This window comes from Malus domestica, chromosome 10 (assembly GCF_042453785.1).
Source record: "Malus domestica chromosome 10, GDT2T_hap1".
NCBI classification, from domain to species: domain Eukaryota; kingdom Viridiplantae; phylum Streptophyta; class Magnoliopsida; order Rosales; family Rosaceae; genus Malus; species Malus domestica.
This window is the reverse complement of record NC_091670.1, coordinates 36245865-36263933: the sequence shown is the minus strand read 5'-3', so window position 1 is coordinate 36263933 and position 18069 is coordinate 36245865. Positions and strand designations below refer to the sequence as shown.

Sequence of the window (18069 nt, the reverse complement as noted above, 5' to 3'; positions counted from 1 at the left end):
GTTTGTGCACGTTGTTCTTGTCTCTTTCGTTTCCGGAATTTTCCGTGTTCACAACATCATTGACAATATTAATTAAAAACTTATCTTCTAGATAACACTTCTGATATAAGTACGTGTGAAAGTTTGGATCTAAAAGTGGGTAAAGTAAACAAAATTTGAGTGTAATTGTTCAAAGATAAATAGTAAGTTTAGAATTTTAGATTAGGACTATATGATGTGACATGTAAATTATTACTTTAGTTTAAAGAAGGCTTTGAAATTGCACTGTACAAATAAACAGTCTTTGGACCCGAATTTCATTTTATTTACGAGGTGCCACTGACTCTCTCTATCGCTGATCTTCATGCAGCGTGTTTATAATCGTAGAAAGGCAGGTGTGCGATGGTCATTTTAGTCTGTAGGGATTTGAGGGAGAGGGGTAGGGATATTGGCTGGGGTCTAGGTTTGTCCCTTCGGTCCGTTTTCGACAGCACCACTGTGCTCAAACACTCTCTCTCGCAGTGGAACTCTCTCCTCCCCTTACTCAATCATTTGTTTCTTCTCTGATTAATGGTTGGTTGATTTATAAAAAAAACCTTCAAGGATAAATTTGGGGTGGGATCTGGGTTTTCTGTGCATTAATTAAATCTTGCATTTTTTGTCTTCTGGATTTTCAATTAAGAAATGAATAAATTTGGGGGTTTCTGGTTTTGTATTTTGCTGTTTATATGCTGGAATTACAGGACAAGGAGTTGGACCCTGGATGTACTCTCATTCGTCCATCCGGCATCTGCATGTCCTCATTCACAAGGTAAGTACCATTTTATACTTGATTTTCTACTGTTTGGTTTGGTTTTAATTCTCTCTGCCATTCTCACTCCACACTCTCTATGTCTTTCACTCAGTTCAAAGCTCTTCAACTTTTTCGCACAAATTGCTCTAACATTCCAGCTCTCAAACATCTCAGATCCCTAACTCACTCTTCTAGCATCGACACCCCAAAGGTATATTTCTCTCATCGCTTTCAGAATTCAATATATATATATATATATATATATATTTGCCAATGGAAGTTAGTAATTTTGATTGTTCTCTGGGGTTTGTTTTGTTCATGAATAAAGTACTGTATTTTCGCTATATTTTGGTTTCGAGAAGGTTTTGGGTTATGTTCTTTTTTCCCTTTTTTCTCAATTCTCAGTGAGTGGCATTTTTCTCTCAATGGAAGACGATAGTTCAAATGCGTCAATGGTTCTGGAAATGCGATTACACGTTTGCGTACATTCAGTCTACCAACAGCATTTCTATGCACACAACTCAGACACATGGATATGTTCCAATCTCTGCGACAAACACTACTGCGAGGCCACTATCATATGCGAATGTCTTCATACATATCAATTCCCTCTCTCACCCTTTTCATGTTTCATTCAATATTATGTTTTTTTATCTGATTTCATGTGTTTTCTTGACGCTCTTCCATTCTTTGACTTAGGTAATGTGTTGTTATGTTTTCATGGTCTGGGTCTTTACATTTGGGTTCGATTCTTTGCTGATGCAATGTTGTGATGGGATTTGGTGATTTTCAATATTCTTTGACTCTTTTTAATGCAAAATCAAATTAGCCATCGAATTTATAGCATACAATCAGTTTCTTTTTAGTTGGGTTCGAATGATGTTGATTGCGCTGTTATAAAGCTCCTTTTTATAGTTAGGTTGAAAATCATATCAATAGATTCTTTACTTAGTTGCTCCAATCTGTAACATATGAGATTTTTTTGTTTGATGTTTTAATCAAAATTTGATCATTTTTAGTGAAATTATAATGGAATCACAAATCAAGTATAATGGAATCACAAATCAAATTTGTATCATTCTAAATTATTCGTTTAGTCACCAAATGAAAATATGGTTGTTGAGTCCAATTTTGTATTTTCATCGACTGAAATATTTTCCTTTGATAGCACTTTGTGCACTGGGTACGACCTTTATTATAGCACTTTGTTTTGATTTGTGATCGAATATCTGATTTTTGTTACAATTGTTATTTTCATTGCAGGAAAATGTGGCGGAGACAATAATTCCCAAATCCTCAAGTTTTATGAATGCATTCCAATTGATAGCCATGTCAAATGATCTCGATTTGTCAGGTCTGTTCGAGGAACAGGCAAGTTTACAAGAAATAGATTTACAAAAATAACTAATCCTACTTTTTTAGCTTATAACGAATAATGTTGAACTGTTAACTTAATTTAGGATGAGAAATAGAAGATAAGAAGAATTGGACCCAAGCATACCATTACTGAAACCATGAAGAAAATAGAAGCGGCTACAACGGATGCGAGTCTTTCTGTAGCAAGAACAAACAACTTCAGGGTACACGAAACTTATATTCAATCTTGCTTCTTTATCTGCTTATCAAAGTTCCTTCTTGCCAACTCATGATGTATTATTTTTTCAATCAGATGTAAATGCATGCAAAATTTCCAATGGAAACGTAAATCACCATATCCAGGTAAATCCTAATTGTAGATCAGACTTCTATTACAATTTGCTTTCTTTATGATATTTTATTGTAATTTACACTAAAGTCTCTGGCTTTTGAAATTTTATATGAAATTGTGAATGTTGTTTGGAATCGAGTCTGGCTGAGTTCTTTATAGAAACATAAAACTTCCTCTGTAAGTTTTCCAATTGTATTGAATGAATAAATCAGTTACACAGATGTGAATATATATAGCCTTAGCTGACTTAGGCTAGTTACAAGATTACCCTCAACTACCTTAACTAATTATACAGTTACTAACAGAACTAATTACATTTAGCTTTAACAAACTATTTAACAGTAACTGTGTTGGATGACTTGTCATTCTCCCTAATACACCCTCTCAAGCTAAAAGAGGAATCAAACAGGATTCCAATTGGAAGTTTGGAACACAGATAAGAGAATATGCTTTTAGACAGATTTGGTGTGGAGATCAGCCAATTGGTCTTCACTGCAAACATAGTGGACTTTGATGAGATTTGCTAGTACCAACTCCCAGATGTAGTGATAGTCAATCTCAACATGCTTGGTTCAAGCATGAAAAATAGGATTAGATGCTAAAGAGATGGCTGAGATATTATCACACCATAGTGTAGGCAGTGTAGGTAGAGGGAAATGAAGATCTTTGAGAATTTTGTAGACCCAATTGAGTTCTGCAGCAATATGTGCTAAAGAACGATATTCAGCTTCTATAGAGGAACGAGCAACAATGCTTTGTTTCTTTGCACTCCAACTGATGAGATTAGAGCCAAGAAATACACAATATCCACTGGTGGACCGCCTATCAAATGTGCAACCAGCCCAATCAGCATCAGAGTATGCTGAAAGATTGATAGGACCTTTAGTGAACCATAAACCATGGGAAATAGAACCTTTAAGAAACTTGAGGACCTTTTTTGCTACTTGAAGATGTTGTTCTCTTGGAGCATGCATAAATTGATATATCTGATTGACAACAAATGCAAGATACGGTCGAGTCCAAGTGAGATATGGTAAACCACCAATTATAGAGCGATATTCAGTGGGGTTTGATAAGAGAGACCCACTGTGATCCAGTTTCTTAGAACCAAGATGAGTGCAACAAGGTTTTGCACCTTTCATATTTGTTTTCTTAAGAAGATCAAGTAAGTACTTGGTCTGATGTAGAAAAAGTCCTTTGTTGGATCTGTGTACTTCCAACCCTAAGAAATAGTGTAAAGGGCCAAGATCTTTCACTGGAAACTGAGTGCTAAGTTGTTGTATAAATTGTTGACAAAGTTAAGAGTTGGGTCCAGTGACTAAGATAACATCCACATAAACAAGGACAATGACCAACTGAGGTCCATTAAGGACAAAAAAAAAAAAAAAAAGCATCAGATTGAGATTGGTGAAACCCAAGTGTACGAAGGGCTTGAAACAATTTATCAAACCAAGATCGAGGAGCTTGTTTAAGACCATATAAGGATTTCTTCAGCTTGCAAACAAAACTGGGAGAGTTAGGATCAATACAACCAAGAGGTTGTTGCATGTAAACATCATCCTTTAAATCTTCATGAAGAAATACATTGCTAATGTCTAATTGGTTCAAAAACCAATTATATTGGACATCAAGTGTAAGGAGAATCATAATGGTAACTGGTTTAGCAACAGGATTGAAGGTTTCTTGAAATCAACTCCCTTCATGCTGATGAAAGCCCTTTGCCACCAAGCGGGCTTTATGTTTGTCAATGGTTCCATCATGATTTTTCTTGACCCGAAACACCCATTTACAACCAACGACATTCTGAGAAGGATGAGATGGAACAAGAGACCAAGGGCCCGTGGTTATTAAAGCATTATATTCAGCCTGCTTTGTAGTTCTCCAGTGAGCATGCTTTGATGCTTGCAAATAAGTACTGGGAACAAATTCAGGATCAACTGGAAATGGATGTTTCGTTGCTGCATAAGCTCTAGACTTGTATATTCCAGCCTTAGATCCTGTAATCATATGACGTGGATTCACAGAAATAGGTGGATGACTTGTCTGAATAGGCACTAGGGAGGATTCTTTGAGAGAGACAGAACTGGAAGAACCGTGAGAATTATCCACTAACTGATTGCATGAAGGATTCTCAGTTGAAGTTAAGATCTGAGTGATGGGATTAGGTACAGAAGTACACTGTGGTTCTGAAGAGTTACTAGCTGTAGGGGAACTTGAGAAGTGTTTACTGAAGTGAAGGTCCAAAGATGGAGAATATTCTGAAAATGAATTCTCTGAAATGGAATTGTGGAGCTGCAGTGACTTAAATGGATAAGATTTTTCATCAAAGACAATATGTCCTGATATGTAGATTCTATTTGTCATGGGATCAAGACACCTATAGCCTTTATGTTGAAGACTATATCCAAAAAACACACAACTTTTGCTCTTAGCATCCAATTTGCTGTATGTAAAGTTTAAGCCATGGATAACATTGACAGCCAAAGACTTTCAATTTAGAGTATTCTGGATGTTGATTGAAGAGTTCCCAAGGTGACTTTGTAAAACTAGAAATAGAAAGTCTATTAATAAAATATATTGCAGTGGAGAATGCTTCACCCTAAAAAACCTGAGGAACATGAGAGGCAACAAGTAATGTTCAAGCTGTCTCAATAAGATGTCTGTGTTTTCTCTCTGCACAACCATTTTGTTCAGGAGTATGTGGACAACTAAACTGATGGAATATACCATGTGCACTAAGAAATAAAGCAAGAGAGTGACTAGTGAATTCACCCCCTGAATCTGAACGCAGAATCTTGATTTTATTGCCACTGATGTTTTCTACATAGTTTTTGAAAGTAACAAATGTAGAAAATACATCGGACTTGGACTTCAATGGAAAAAACCAACTATATTTGCTAAAATCATCAACAAGAAGTATGTAATACTTGAAACCACCATTAGATGTGACAGAGGCAGGTCCCCATAGATCACAATGCAGAAGTTGGAGACTTTGAGTTGTTGATGAAGAAGCCACTCCAAAAGGAAGCTCAATCTTCTTGCCTTGCAGTGCAAGATTATTGATAGTTGCTTTAATGTTGACAAAAGCTAAAGGTGGAGAAGTATGAGAAGTGGTGGAACCTTGTAGAGGATAGAAACCATCCCTAATGGGTCTTTGCAAAAGCATCTTCCTCAAAATGTGATCCTTGACAGTGGATCCATAAGGGTCAAGAGTTGATGAACAATTATTATCCTTAAGAAATTGATAAGCAGACAAGAGATTATGTTTCATGAAAGGAACATGTAAAACATTTCTCAGCTTAAAAGGAATTATGAGGAGTGTGCAGAGATGATCAACCAATATTATGGATAGATAATCCTTTACCATCTCTAATGTACACTTTGTCCTCCCCAATGTAGGGAGTAGGAGAAGAAATATTGGCTACATCATTGGTGATGTGGGAAGTGGCGCCAGAATCAATTAACCAAGGCTGAAAGGGTTTGGCTGAATGATGCACACACATAGCAGCAAGTTTGGCTGGAGGAATTCGACCACAGATGTTCGGATTCATACAATCAAAGCAATCAATTGCCTCATGACTGGTATAACCACATATCTGAAAGTGGAAGAACCTTGATAATTGCGAGAGCCTTGATAATTTTGATTTCCACGATTGTTGGTGAAAGTACCACAATTATTATGAAAATTGCGATTGCTGCGATTTGAGGAGAAATTAACTCGAGGTGGCTTACCACGATTTGAGTTAAACCGAGAAGCAGAGTGAAGTGGTTGGTTCTGAGTAGCAAAAGCAGATGGAGTAGGAAGCAGGGGAGGCTGAGATTGCATTGAGAAGGCTTGAAAGGGCTCAGTTGTAGATGATGAATTAACAGTTTTGCAGTGAGCCATGGACAACTCTTTGGTGAGTAAGAGACCATGGAGTTCATCAAGGGATGTAGAAGATAACCGGAGCATGATAGAATCAATAAAGGACTCAAATTCATCAAGCAATCTATGTAGGGTGGCAGCAATTAGGTCACGATCGGACACCAGCAGCTTGCAAGGAATCAACAATTTCCTTGATTTGTTAAAGATACTCAGAGATGGACTGAGATCCTTTCTAAATTGATTGAAGTCGCGATCGCAATTGGTGAATGTGAGCCTCCGAAACTCCACCAAAACGCTGTTCAAGCTTCACCCAAAGCTCACGAGAAGAGGAAACCCCAACCGTGAACGAAATGATCTCTTCTGATAGGGTAGAATTAAGCCAGATCAAGAGATTTTGATCCTTTTCATACCAATCCTCGAAGGTAGGGTTCATCGAGCGATCGTGCAAGAATGGCGAAGAATCTCAGTGCCATCAATGATACCAAGAAGTTTGTATCGCCTGAAAATTGGAGCAAATAGTGTTCGCCATGGCAAATGGTTGGATAAATTACTTTTGTATCATCTATATTTACCTGTTATCATAACATGATTTAAAATATAGAAACATACTGCTTATAGGATATTAAGGTTGAAGTCATTTAGTTCCAAAGATGCCATAACTAATGTATAATTGTGTGAAATGCCAGTTTACATAGATATTGTGCTTATTTGTTTTAGGTGGATTACCAAAAGGAGCTCATCAAGTATTCTGCAAGCACGATCGACCTTGATCATTTGGATATTTAAAGGATCCATTGATAAAAGGAAGACGACGAATTGTGAACCTGTGTGCAAATTTTGCCAATTTTGCAAACAAGCAGAAATTTTGGCACAGTGATCAAACAGGCTTTCATGTTGTGTATTTTGATTAATAGCTGTGAAACCCACTGTGTCGCACCATAGACGGTCTCACCTCCGTCCAATCTTCCTCTCGCCGCCATTTCCCTTCTCTTGCCTCTGTTGTCTTACTCTTTTCTGTCTTTGGAATCCTATCGTCATCTTCCTCACATGCAAGGCTCTGGCCCTCTCAATTGAAACCAAAATGTGTTTCAGGTGTCTTAACACAACCTCTCACTACTCACTCACATCAGTTGGTTTTTGTAATTTTTTCTTTCTGATAAATTTGTTGCTTTCTTTTATGGCAGTTTTGGACCTTTTCTTTTTTGAATTTGTGTGCTTCTCTGGGTTTTTTTTATGGCAGTTCTGAGGAAGAGCAAGAAAAAGGAAGAACCAGTATTAGAAGATCTTCCCAAAGAGTACAATGATGATGTGAGAGCCTTTATCCTTTAACTTGGCCAAATGGGTGCTCAAATTTCATGTTTTTCTGTGATTATATGAGTAAATTTTTGGGGTTTTTATCACAAATAGTTCCTGACATTGATCAAACACATCATTTTGGTCACTGACATTGAAAATCAATAGAAATGGTCACTGAGATTGATCAAATACTTCACAAATGGTCATTCCGTTAAAAACTCTTTGAGCAATTTTCAAAGCTTCGTAACTTAATCGTTTCTTAACCAAATTCGACCCATAATATATGAAAATGAAGATAGGAAAGTGTAGAACAAGATTATACCTATTTTGAAGCTCAATGGTTGCCGGAGATGGCTTTTAAATAGCCTAAATGTGACTGGTCCGTAGAAAAACTGGAAAACTCGCCGAAAACTGGGTAAATTTTAAACGTTCATAAACGGCTCAAAATTGGCTAAAGAGAATGGTATCTTTCTTGATGGCTAACTCATCGTAGTTTGGCTGGAAAATAGCTCAAAATTGGCTAACTCGAAAATGGTTATCCAATTTCGAGCCGTTTTCCGGCCAAACCATGGTGAATTAGCAGTCAATAAAGGTACCATTCTCTTTGCCTCGTCGAGAATTATGATTTTCATTTTTGAATCACTCAATTTCGTTGAGTATTGAAGAAGTTATGAATGTTTAAAGTTTACCCAGTTTCCGGCGAGTTTTCCAGTTTTTCTGCGGACCAGTTACATTTGAGGCTATTTTCCGGCCATCTCCGGCAACCATTGGGCTTCCAAATAGGTATAATATTGTTCTACACTTTCCTATCTTCATTTTGATATATTATGGGTCGAATTTGGTTAAGAAATGATTGAGTTACGAAGCTTTGAAAATTGTCCAAAGAGTTTTTAACGAAAGGATCATTTGTGATGTGTTTGATCAATCTCAGGGATCATTTCTATTGATTTTCAATGTCAGAGATCAAAATGATGTGTTTGATCAATGTTAGAGACAATTTGTGATAAAAACCCTAAATTTTTGTATTTTGTTTTTGGGTTTTGCCAAATTCAATGGTGGTATTTATGGGTTTGGTATTGATTTTCAGATAACAATGACTTTGGGGAAATTGATTGAGTCTGCATTCAATGTAACTTTTCATGCAGTTCCATACTGATGAAATAGAATTCATTCTTTTTTTTTTAAATGCAGTTACATTTATATGATGATTTACAGCATATATTCATCTTTTAGTTTCTAATTCTTCATGCAGTCTAAGTTTTGAAGGATTTGATAAACCATTGATAACAATGTGCGGCGGCACCAACAGTTTTGGACAAGGAACAAGTAAGTACCATTTTGCTTTATTGTTTAGGGTTTCTTTTTTGCGATTTGCAGACAGAGAGATGGGACAAGGGTGAGAGAGAGAGAGAGATGGGACGATTTTCTGCGAGGGTAAAGGGAATGGGTAAGGGAGGTATGGGTATAGGTAAGGGATGGAAAAGCATTTTGTTTTCCATTTACTTCCTCAAACCCGAGAGATTTCTGCGATTGCAAAGAGAGAGATGGGGGTGTCCGTTAGGTGCCCTTTAATTGTCACTTTTGTGATTTGTCCACCCTTGATTGTTATGTGATTCATTCTCACGAACGTTCTATGCACAAGGTTTCATATTATTCCTTCATTTTAATTTTGATATTGTTGTGCTTAATTTCTGTTTTATTTTATTGGGTGATTAGATTAACAAACATTGGATATTTTGGTATAATAATTTCACATCACCTGTTGCCCTCTTGCATCACCTTAATTGGTCATCAGATGCTAACTTTTAATTATGTTTTCTTTGGGTCAATCTCCATCTGGTACATTTGTCCATCCTTCTGGAGTGGAGCACTATCTTTCTGACAACATAAATGCTCTGAGAAACTGCTATGGAGACAAACAGTTGTTTACTCTGAAATTTATGGCTCTTTAGAATCCTATTCTTTTTCCGTATGGTGAAGATGAGTATAGACCAGATTTGAAATGGAATGAAAATTATTATGGTCCAAAAACAAAATGACAAAAAATACCTATGAGAGCTTATATAGCTTATCAGATTCAAGAAAGAGATCCGTCCTTAACTACATTGTTAAAAGGAGGTAGATTTTTTTTCAACAGTATTTGGTAGATTATTATGCAACACTTGAATAAGATAGGCTGTATTACATTAGACAAAATCAAAAAAATTTAAGAAGTGAAATTTACAAGGGAATTTATGATGCAATGTTGAGAGGTGACAATGAAGCAAACAATTTAGGGCAAAAATGTTAATAACATTTATATGTAATGTAAAGTGGCTAGAAATTATAAGAGAATTAAAAAAAAAAAACCAGTTTACAAACCTAACCTAATATAATTTATAGAATATTTAAAATGAAGCTTGATGATATGCTTGATTTCATCAAATTTGGAAAGCCTTTTGGACAGGTTAAGGCAAGTGAGTTTCTGAAAACTTATTCCTTCTCTTATCTCAATTTTTTTTTTTTTTGGTTCATCAAGCTAACTTTATTTTTTTGGGTTTTTGTTTGTTTCAATTGTATTTGCAAACAGATGTTTGTACGATTGAATTTCAAAAAAGAGGTTTGCCTCATTCTCATTCAATTATTTCTGATGAGTTACAAAACAAGTTTCTCAATCCTCAGCTTTATGAAATTGTTAATCAATTTATGATTCATGGTCCATGTGGGCATATTAATCAAAATTCTCCTTGCATGCAGGAAAATAAGGGTTTGTTTGGTATCCTACTTGAGTTCAACTTTTTTAACTGAAAAACACTTTTTGAGTTTTAGGCATTGAATTTTTGTTTGGTATGACTCTTTTTAAAAATTGGATTCAAAACTAACTTAAAAACATAGGCTATTTCTTAAAAACATTACAAGTGAGTTTTTAGAGTTTTTTCTGCTTTCTCATCAACATCTTTTTTTGGCTCTCTCTCCTAACCCTTTCTTTTTTCCCTCCCAACCCTCTCCTTCCTCTCGTCACACCCTGTCTTCTCTCTCTCTCCTCGGCCTTTGTCTCATCACCCTCTCTTTCTTCTCACTCCTCACCTTCTCACCGTAATTTTTTGCTCTCGCTCACCTCCTCACCCCTTCCTTGTCCTTCTCTCTCCTCGCCAACTATTTCCTCTCTCCTTTCTCCCAATTCTCTCTCTCCTCCAGTTTCTGCTCAAGGTAGTTTGAATTCAAACTAAAGAATTTATTTTTAAAAACTCAAACCAAACAGATTTTGAAATTTTGAGATTTAAAAGAAAATTGTTTTTAAGTGATGTTATTTGAAATTTTTTTTAGGAACAATCAAATTTTTTGGTAGGATACCAAACGGGCCCTAAGTGTTCCAAAAACTTTCCTAAATCATAAAAAAATGAGACAATTTTGTAAGAGAATGGTTTTCCAGTTTATAGGCATCGTGATGATGATGCAAAATATGTAATAAAAAATGGGATCAAAATTGATAACGGTTTTGTTGTTCCTTATAATGTTGAATTGCTTTTAAGATATAATGCTCACATAAATGTTGAATCATGTTGTCAATCAATGCTTATAAAATATTTGTTCAAACTTCAAATATGTAAATAAATGTTCAGATAGAGCACAGTTAGTTCTTCAACAGGATCCAAATGATGAAATATTAACATATCTAAACTGTAGATACATATCGCCTTACAAAACTATTTGGAGATTGTTTCAATATTTTATACACCATAGGGAACCTTCTGTGGAGCTATTGCCAATGCATTTACCATTAGAACAAAATATTATTTTCAGTGGGGATCAATCGCTCCATTTAATTATTAAACAAAATGCTTCTAACCATACAATGTTAACAAGTTGGTTTGAAACTAACAAAATTTATAACAAGGTACGCTCACTCACTTATGCACAAATTCCTTCCAAATTTTTATATGACACGTGGAAAAAAATTTGGATACCTAGAAAACAAAAAGGTTCAATAGGCAGGATAACATATGTGTATCCTGCATCTGATGGATTATATTATTTACGAATGCTTTTGAATTTGAAAAAAGGTGCATTAGGCTTTGATGATATAAGAACTATTAATGGTGTTATACATCCTTCATATCAAGCTGCGTGTAAATCATTATGATTGTTAGGAGATGATAAAGAATGGTTTGAAGTTTTATCAAGTGCTATAAATGTAGCGTCGTCTCATCAGTTACAACAATTGTTTGTTACAATAATTTTGTTTTGTGATTGTGGGAAATCTTCAAATTCCGTATTGTTTGAGCTAGAATTACTTTTTAACAATGCATCAAGTTCGTTGGCCAAATATCATTTACCAATGCACGATGCAACAAAAATGTTGGAGATTAAAAATAAATTTTAAGAGAAGAATTATATTATGATTGTGAAGAATTGTCAAAAAAACACATTTTTAAAATTGCAACTGAATGAAGGTCAAAAACTTATCTATGATTCTGTTATAGATGTTGTAGGACGGCAATAAGGCCGGCGATGCTGTATGGCACAGAATGTTGGGCGGTGAAGCATCAACACGTACACAAAATGGGTGTAGCGGAGATGAGGATGCTTCGTTGGATGTGTGGGCACACGAGAAAGGATAAGATTAGGAATGAGGATATCCGGGGTAAAGTAGGAGTAGCCGAAATTGAAGGAAAGATGAGAGAAAATCGGTTACGGTGGTTTGGACATGTGCAAAGAATGCCTACTGACGCTCCGATTAGAAGATGTGACTATGGGACAGAGGTTCAGGGCCGAAGGGGTAGAGGAAGACCCAGGAAAACTTTGAGAAAGACCCTAAGAAAAGACTTAGAGTACTTGGATCTAACGGAGGACATGACACAGAACAGAACACAATGGCGTTCTAAGATTCATATAGCCGATCCCACTCAGTGACTTGGATTTTCCAAGTCTCCAACCGAGAAGTTGTCCTCGCTCGGGAAATTAAGGGAACACTACCTCAACCTACATGCTCCACTCACAAAGCTCCAACATACAAGCTTCAACAAAAGAAAATTCAAAGAACTTAGCGAAGAAGGCTTTGGTGATTTAACACAATACGTTGAAATGAAGGAAAGCTTATTTATTGATATCCCCGATAAATTACAAATATGTACATATACTTGAGTCAAAATAAACAAACAAGAGGGAGCCTTCACAAAGGTTGCTTAGGAGAAGTCTCGGCAGTCGGTAGAGCCCCAGAAAGAGAAGGCACCGGAGGGGGATCATTCGGAGCCTCAGTACTGGACAGAACCCTAGAAGAATGAGGCATCAGAGGTTGATCATTTGGAGCTTCATTACGCGGTACAGCCCCAGAAGACGAAGGCAATAAATGCCTTTGGAACAAACCCACAAATCTCTGATGATCAAGTAAAACCTGACCATCAGATTCCTTCATCTGGTCAAGCTTCCTCTTCATGTTTGTAGCATAGTCATGTGCGAGCCGGTGCAACTGTTTATTCTCATGCTTGAGCCCTCTAATCTCCTGTTTGAGACTTATCACTTCAGCCGCCAATGATTCAACTTGGCGGGTTCAAGCAAATAGGTGTTGGGCCATATTAGACACAGAACCTGCACACTGAACACTAAGAGCCAGAGAATCCTTAACAGCCAACTCATCAGACCGTTTGGAAAGTAGTCTGTTATCTTTGGGAGTGAGAAGGTTCCTGGCCACTACCGCAGCGGTCATATCATTCTTCATCACGGAATCCCCAACGGTAAGAGGACCAGTAGGGGAGACGAAGGATGGGCGCCATATGTTGTCTGGAGAAGGCGGGGCTGCCTCTTCAACAAGGTTCAAGTCAAAACGACGGTCGGAGGGGCCAGACATTTTCAAAGGTGTAGAAGAGAGAAGAGGTCGGACAAATCAAGATCTTAGAAGTGCAAGAATGGAGCTTCTACTGGTGGATATTCAAGTGTGCTTTGGAACTTAATGTCAGCCTCTAAAAATCTGCACTCGACGAAGCTTCAGGAATCGAAGAGGCGTTTGCTTTCTCAAAAGCTGGGCTGCTCAGAGACCATGAGGGTCGATCTCAGAAATCGAAGAGGCGTTTGCTTTCTCAAAAGCTGGGCTGCTCAAAGACCACGAAGGCCGATCTCAGAAATCGAAGAGGTTTGCTTTCTCAAAAGCTGGGCTGCTCAGAGACCACGAGGGCCGATCTCAGAAATCGAAGAGGTTTGCTTTCTCAAAAGCTGGGCTGCTCAGAGACCACGAGGGTCGATCTCAGAAATCGAAGAGGCACCTACTTTTCCAGCCTTGTCAGCACCTGTCACACGCACACTCAGCTTTGCGGAAATTATGGGCATTCTGTTCAAAATTTCTGGCGAAGTAGAAAGCACATGAATCGTACTGTTCAATCACCCACTTCCCACACGCAACAGTAGCTCATGGGTACCACATATAACTTTGCCAAAGTTCTCTGACAAAGTTGAGACTACTTTTTCAGCCTTGTCAGCACCTGTCACACGCACACTCAGCTTTGCGGAAATTATGGGCATTCTGTCGAAGATTTCTGGCGAAGTAGAAAGCACATGAATCGTACTGTTCAATCACCCACTTCCCACACGCAACAGTAGCTCATGGGTACCACATATAACTTTGCCAAAGTTCTCTGACAAAGTCGAGACACGTGAAGCTTGCAACTCTCATTACATCGCTCTGACCAAGAAGGGTAAAATAATAGCAAAGAAACAACACTAACAAAGTTTAGACACATAAATTTTGACGGCCTAGCTACCATATTATTACCCACAAGGGTAAAGGAACAGTACCACTGCTGGATAATTGGAAAGTCCCGGTGTGTCAACCTCTGTGCTTCATGGCAAGGTAGACTAGCAAACATGCCCAACCTTTACTCACATTCGAGAAAACACTCCCAACAAGATTGCTTGCCCTAAAATCGAAGAGGCATCGCCCTCTGAATCTCGAGAGCCAGACTCCCAACATGATTACTTTCTCAAAAATCGAAGAGAGGGTAAAGGAACAGTACCACTGCTGGATAATTTGAAAGTCCCTGTGTGTCATCCTTTGTGCTTCGTGGCAAGGTAGACTAGCAAACATGCCCAACCTTTACTCACATTCGAGAAAACACCCCCAACAAGATTGCTTGCTCCAAAATCGAAGAGGCACCGCCCTCCGAATCTCGAGAGCCAGACTCCTAACATGATTACTTTCTCAAAAATCGAAGAGAGGGTAAAGGAATAGTACCACTGCTGGATAATTGGAAAGTCCCTGTGTGTCAACCTCTGTGCTTCGTGGCAAGGTAGACTAGCAAACATGCCCAACCTTTACTCATATTCGAGAAAACACTCCCAACTCCCAACATGATTACTTTCTCAAAAATCGAAGACACCGCTCTCCGAATCTCGAGAGCCAGACCCCCAGCATGATTGCTTTCTCAAAAATCGAAGAGGCATCGTTCTCCGAATCTCGAGAGCCAGATCCCCGACAGGATTGCTTGTTCGAAAACCGAAGAGGCACCACTTTCCCAACTTCAAGAGCCGGATCTCCTTGGATAAAGCTTGTCTGTAATCTTCACACGCAACATCAGCTTTCCAGATACCACAGACCACTTTTTCAAAGTGCTCTGACAGAGTTAAAACTTGTGAAGCTGGCAGCTCCCACTACCGTGCTATGACCAAGCAGGGTAAAGGAATAGCATTATTACTTGATGTTAGGGAGACTCCTATATATGTCGACCTCCATCCCCAACGGACAGGCAGACCTGCAAAAATGCTCAACCCTTCCTCTTATATGAGAGGGCACTCCCAACGAAGCCTTTCGAAATATTCAGCTTTCTTTCCCCCCGATAATACCTCTGTAAACAAGCTATACTAGAGCAAGAATATCTCATATCATCAGGGTTAAAAGCAAGAGTATCCCATATCATGCTTTTTTCTTGTCTTTTCCTTTGGCCTTGTTCTTACCTGCAAGACAAGGAGAAAGAGAGCAATCAGTCAGCACTTGGCATCAAGCTTCCAGCCAGGAACTGACTGCCTGGAACCCCTTACCCTGGCATTGCTCTCGAGTACTCATCTTCAACATCTTATGCTCCCAGGGAAGATACCGCATCTGCCTGAGGAACAGATAGGGCAAGTGAGAAGGATACAAGGAAGCATGTGGAGACAAGCGTAACAGCACACGTGCCGATACATCCACTACTCTGTCAAAAGCAAAAGTATCCCATATCAGCAGGGTCGAACGTACTCTAGATTTGATGGACTTGTTTTGACCCTCAAATTCTTCAGTCGGCCTTATACTTTGGAGGAAACCAGAAAACCCTCCAGCCCAGTTCAAGAATAAGCCTGTGGAAAGTTACTTCTTCAAAAGCAAAAGTATCCCATATCATCTCTTCTCATTTTTCTTCTCTTTATCCTTCATGCTGCCTGCAAGATAGGGAGAATGTGAACAATCAGCCGGAGCTCTGATTGCTTACCTTGTCTGTTACCTTTTTCAGCAGATCCCCTAGCTCGGCGACTTTGGGGACTCCTACTACATGGTTTGTATCGCGCTTGACCAAGCCTGAAACTACAAGTAAGCTTCAAGTGACATTGATACATTACCTTGTGCATCTCCACCAGTTACAGATACCACCCCTGGATGGAGGAAGAGTACTTCCAGAGAAGATTCCACATCTACCTATGAGACAGATAAGGAAAGTCAAGCCGATACCACACTCCGGGACTTAGAAGTTTCGTGGTTACGAGATCATTCTCCCACAATATTTCCTAATGTCATTTGTACTAAATCATTCACTTGTACTCCCTAAAGGAGAGTTTGAACCTATGTACTTGTGTAAACCCTTCACAATTAACGAGAACTCCTCTATTCCGTGGACGTAGCCAATCTGGGTGAATCACGTACATCTTGTGTTTGCTTTCCTATCTCTATCCATTTATATACTTATCCACACTAATGACCGGAGCAATCTAGCGAAGATCACAAAAAGTGACCGTTTTCGCTACCTAGGATCTATCTTGCAAGAGAACGGAGAATTAGATGGAGATCTCAACCATAGAATACAAGCTGCATGGATGAAGTGTAAGAGTGTATCCGGCGTGTTGTGTGATCGTCGTAGGCCACTGAAGCTCAAGGGAAAATTTTATAGGACGGCAATAAGGCCAACGATGTTGTATGGCACAGAATGTTGGGCGGTGAAGCATCAACACGTACACAAAATGGGTGTAGCGGAGATGAGGATGCTTCGTGGGATGTATGGGCACACGAGAAAGGATAAGATTGGGAATGAGGATATCCAAGGTAAAGTAGGAGTAGCCAAAATTGAAGGAAATATGAGAGAAAATCGGTTCCGGTGGTTTGGACATGTGCAAAGAAGGCCTACTGACGCTCCGGTTCGAAAATGTGACTACGGGACAGAAGTTCAGGGCCGAAGGGGTAGAGGAAGACCTAGGAAAACTTTGGAAGAGACCCTAAGAAAAGACTTGATTACTTGGATCTAACGGAGGACATGACACAAAACCGAGCGCAATGGCGTTCTAGGATTCATATAGCCGACCCCACTTAGTGGGAAAAGGCTTTGTTGTTGTTGTTGTTGTTGTAGATAAATCTCTTTCGGATATTATGTCCCATTTAAATGGTTTAGAAAGTAATGTTCCTTTTAATGGTAAACCTCTTTTATTAGGTGATGATTTTCGGCAAATATTACCTGTCATACCCGGAGGAAGCAAAGATGACATAATAAATGCTTATTTGAATACTTCTTATTTGTGGACGCATTTTAAAATATTTTATCTAAAAGAAAACATGAGATTATCAAAAAATGGATTAACCATTGATGAAAAGAAAAAAATAAGTGATTTTGCAAATTGGATTTTACAAATAGGTGATGGAAAAATTAGTGAAAGTAGTTTAGATGATAAGGACATATTTTTTTTATTGAAATACCTAAAGATTTGATAGTTCATTCTTTTGGAAATCCGATTTTATCAATTTTTCTTGCAACTTATCCTGATTTTGAAAATTGTTTTGACAATTTTGTCTATTTGAGAGAACGTGCTATTATAACACCTCAAAACACAACTGTTACAGATATAAACAATTATATAATAGATTTGTTACATGGTGAACAACATGTGTTTCTAAGTTATGATTTTTTGTGTCCTTCAAATGGAAATATTGAAAATTTGGAAACATTATATCCTGTTGAATTTTTGAATAATTGGATTTCAATGGTTTACCTACACATAACCTAAGTTTGAAGATAGGAATGCCAATTATGTTGTTACGTACACATAACCTAAATTTGAAACAAGTTGGTTATACCTTTCAGAACCTATTTTCACCCATGGTCAATTATATGTGGCGTCATCTAGAGTTACATCAAAAGGTCTCAAAATTTTGATTTCAGATGGAGAAAATAATGTAAACAACTATACTCCAAACATAATTTTTAAAGATGTCCTGCAAAATTT

At 38.0% G+C, this 18069-nt stretch overlaps 1 protein-coding gene across 12 annotated transcripts in view; it reads left to right on the top strand.

The window, feature by feature from the left end:
* LOC103402133 (coatomer subunit alpha-1-like) overlaps positions 1-18069 on the top strand; it is a 35442-nt gene that overhangs the window by 11962 nt on the left and 5411 nt on the right. For 2 of the 12 annotated variants that reach the window (XM_070807059.1, XM_070807056.1), the window contains 8 exons: positions 723-790; positions 947-983; positions 1178-2143; positions 2233-2352; positions 2442-2491; positions 7063-7437; positions 7586-7653; positions 8894-8967. In XM_070807059.1, the coding sequence (XP_070663160.1) occupies positions 723-790; positions 947-954 (76 nt within the window). In that variant the 3' untranslated portion in view covers positions 955-983; positions 1178-2143; positions 2233-2352; ... (2 more) ...; positions 7586-7653; positions 8894-8967. Of the gene's footprint in view, positions 1-722; positions 791-884; positions 984-1177; positions 2144-2232; positions 2353-2441; positions 2492-7062; positions 7438-7585; positions 7654-8728; positions 8771-8893; positions 8968-18069 lie in introns of all 12 variants that reach the window. The other 10 variants (XM_070807057.1, XM_070807052.1, XM_070807051.1 and 7 more) reach the window with 9 other exon arrangements.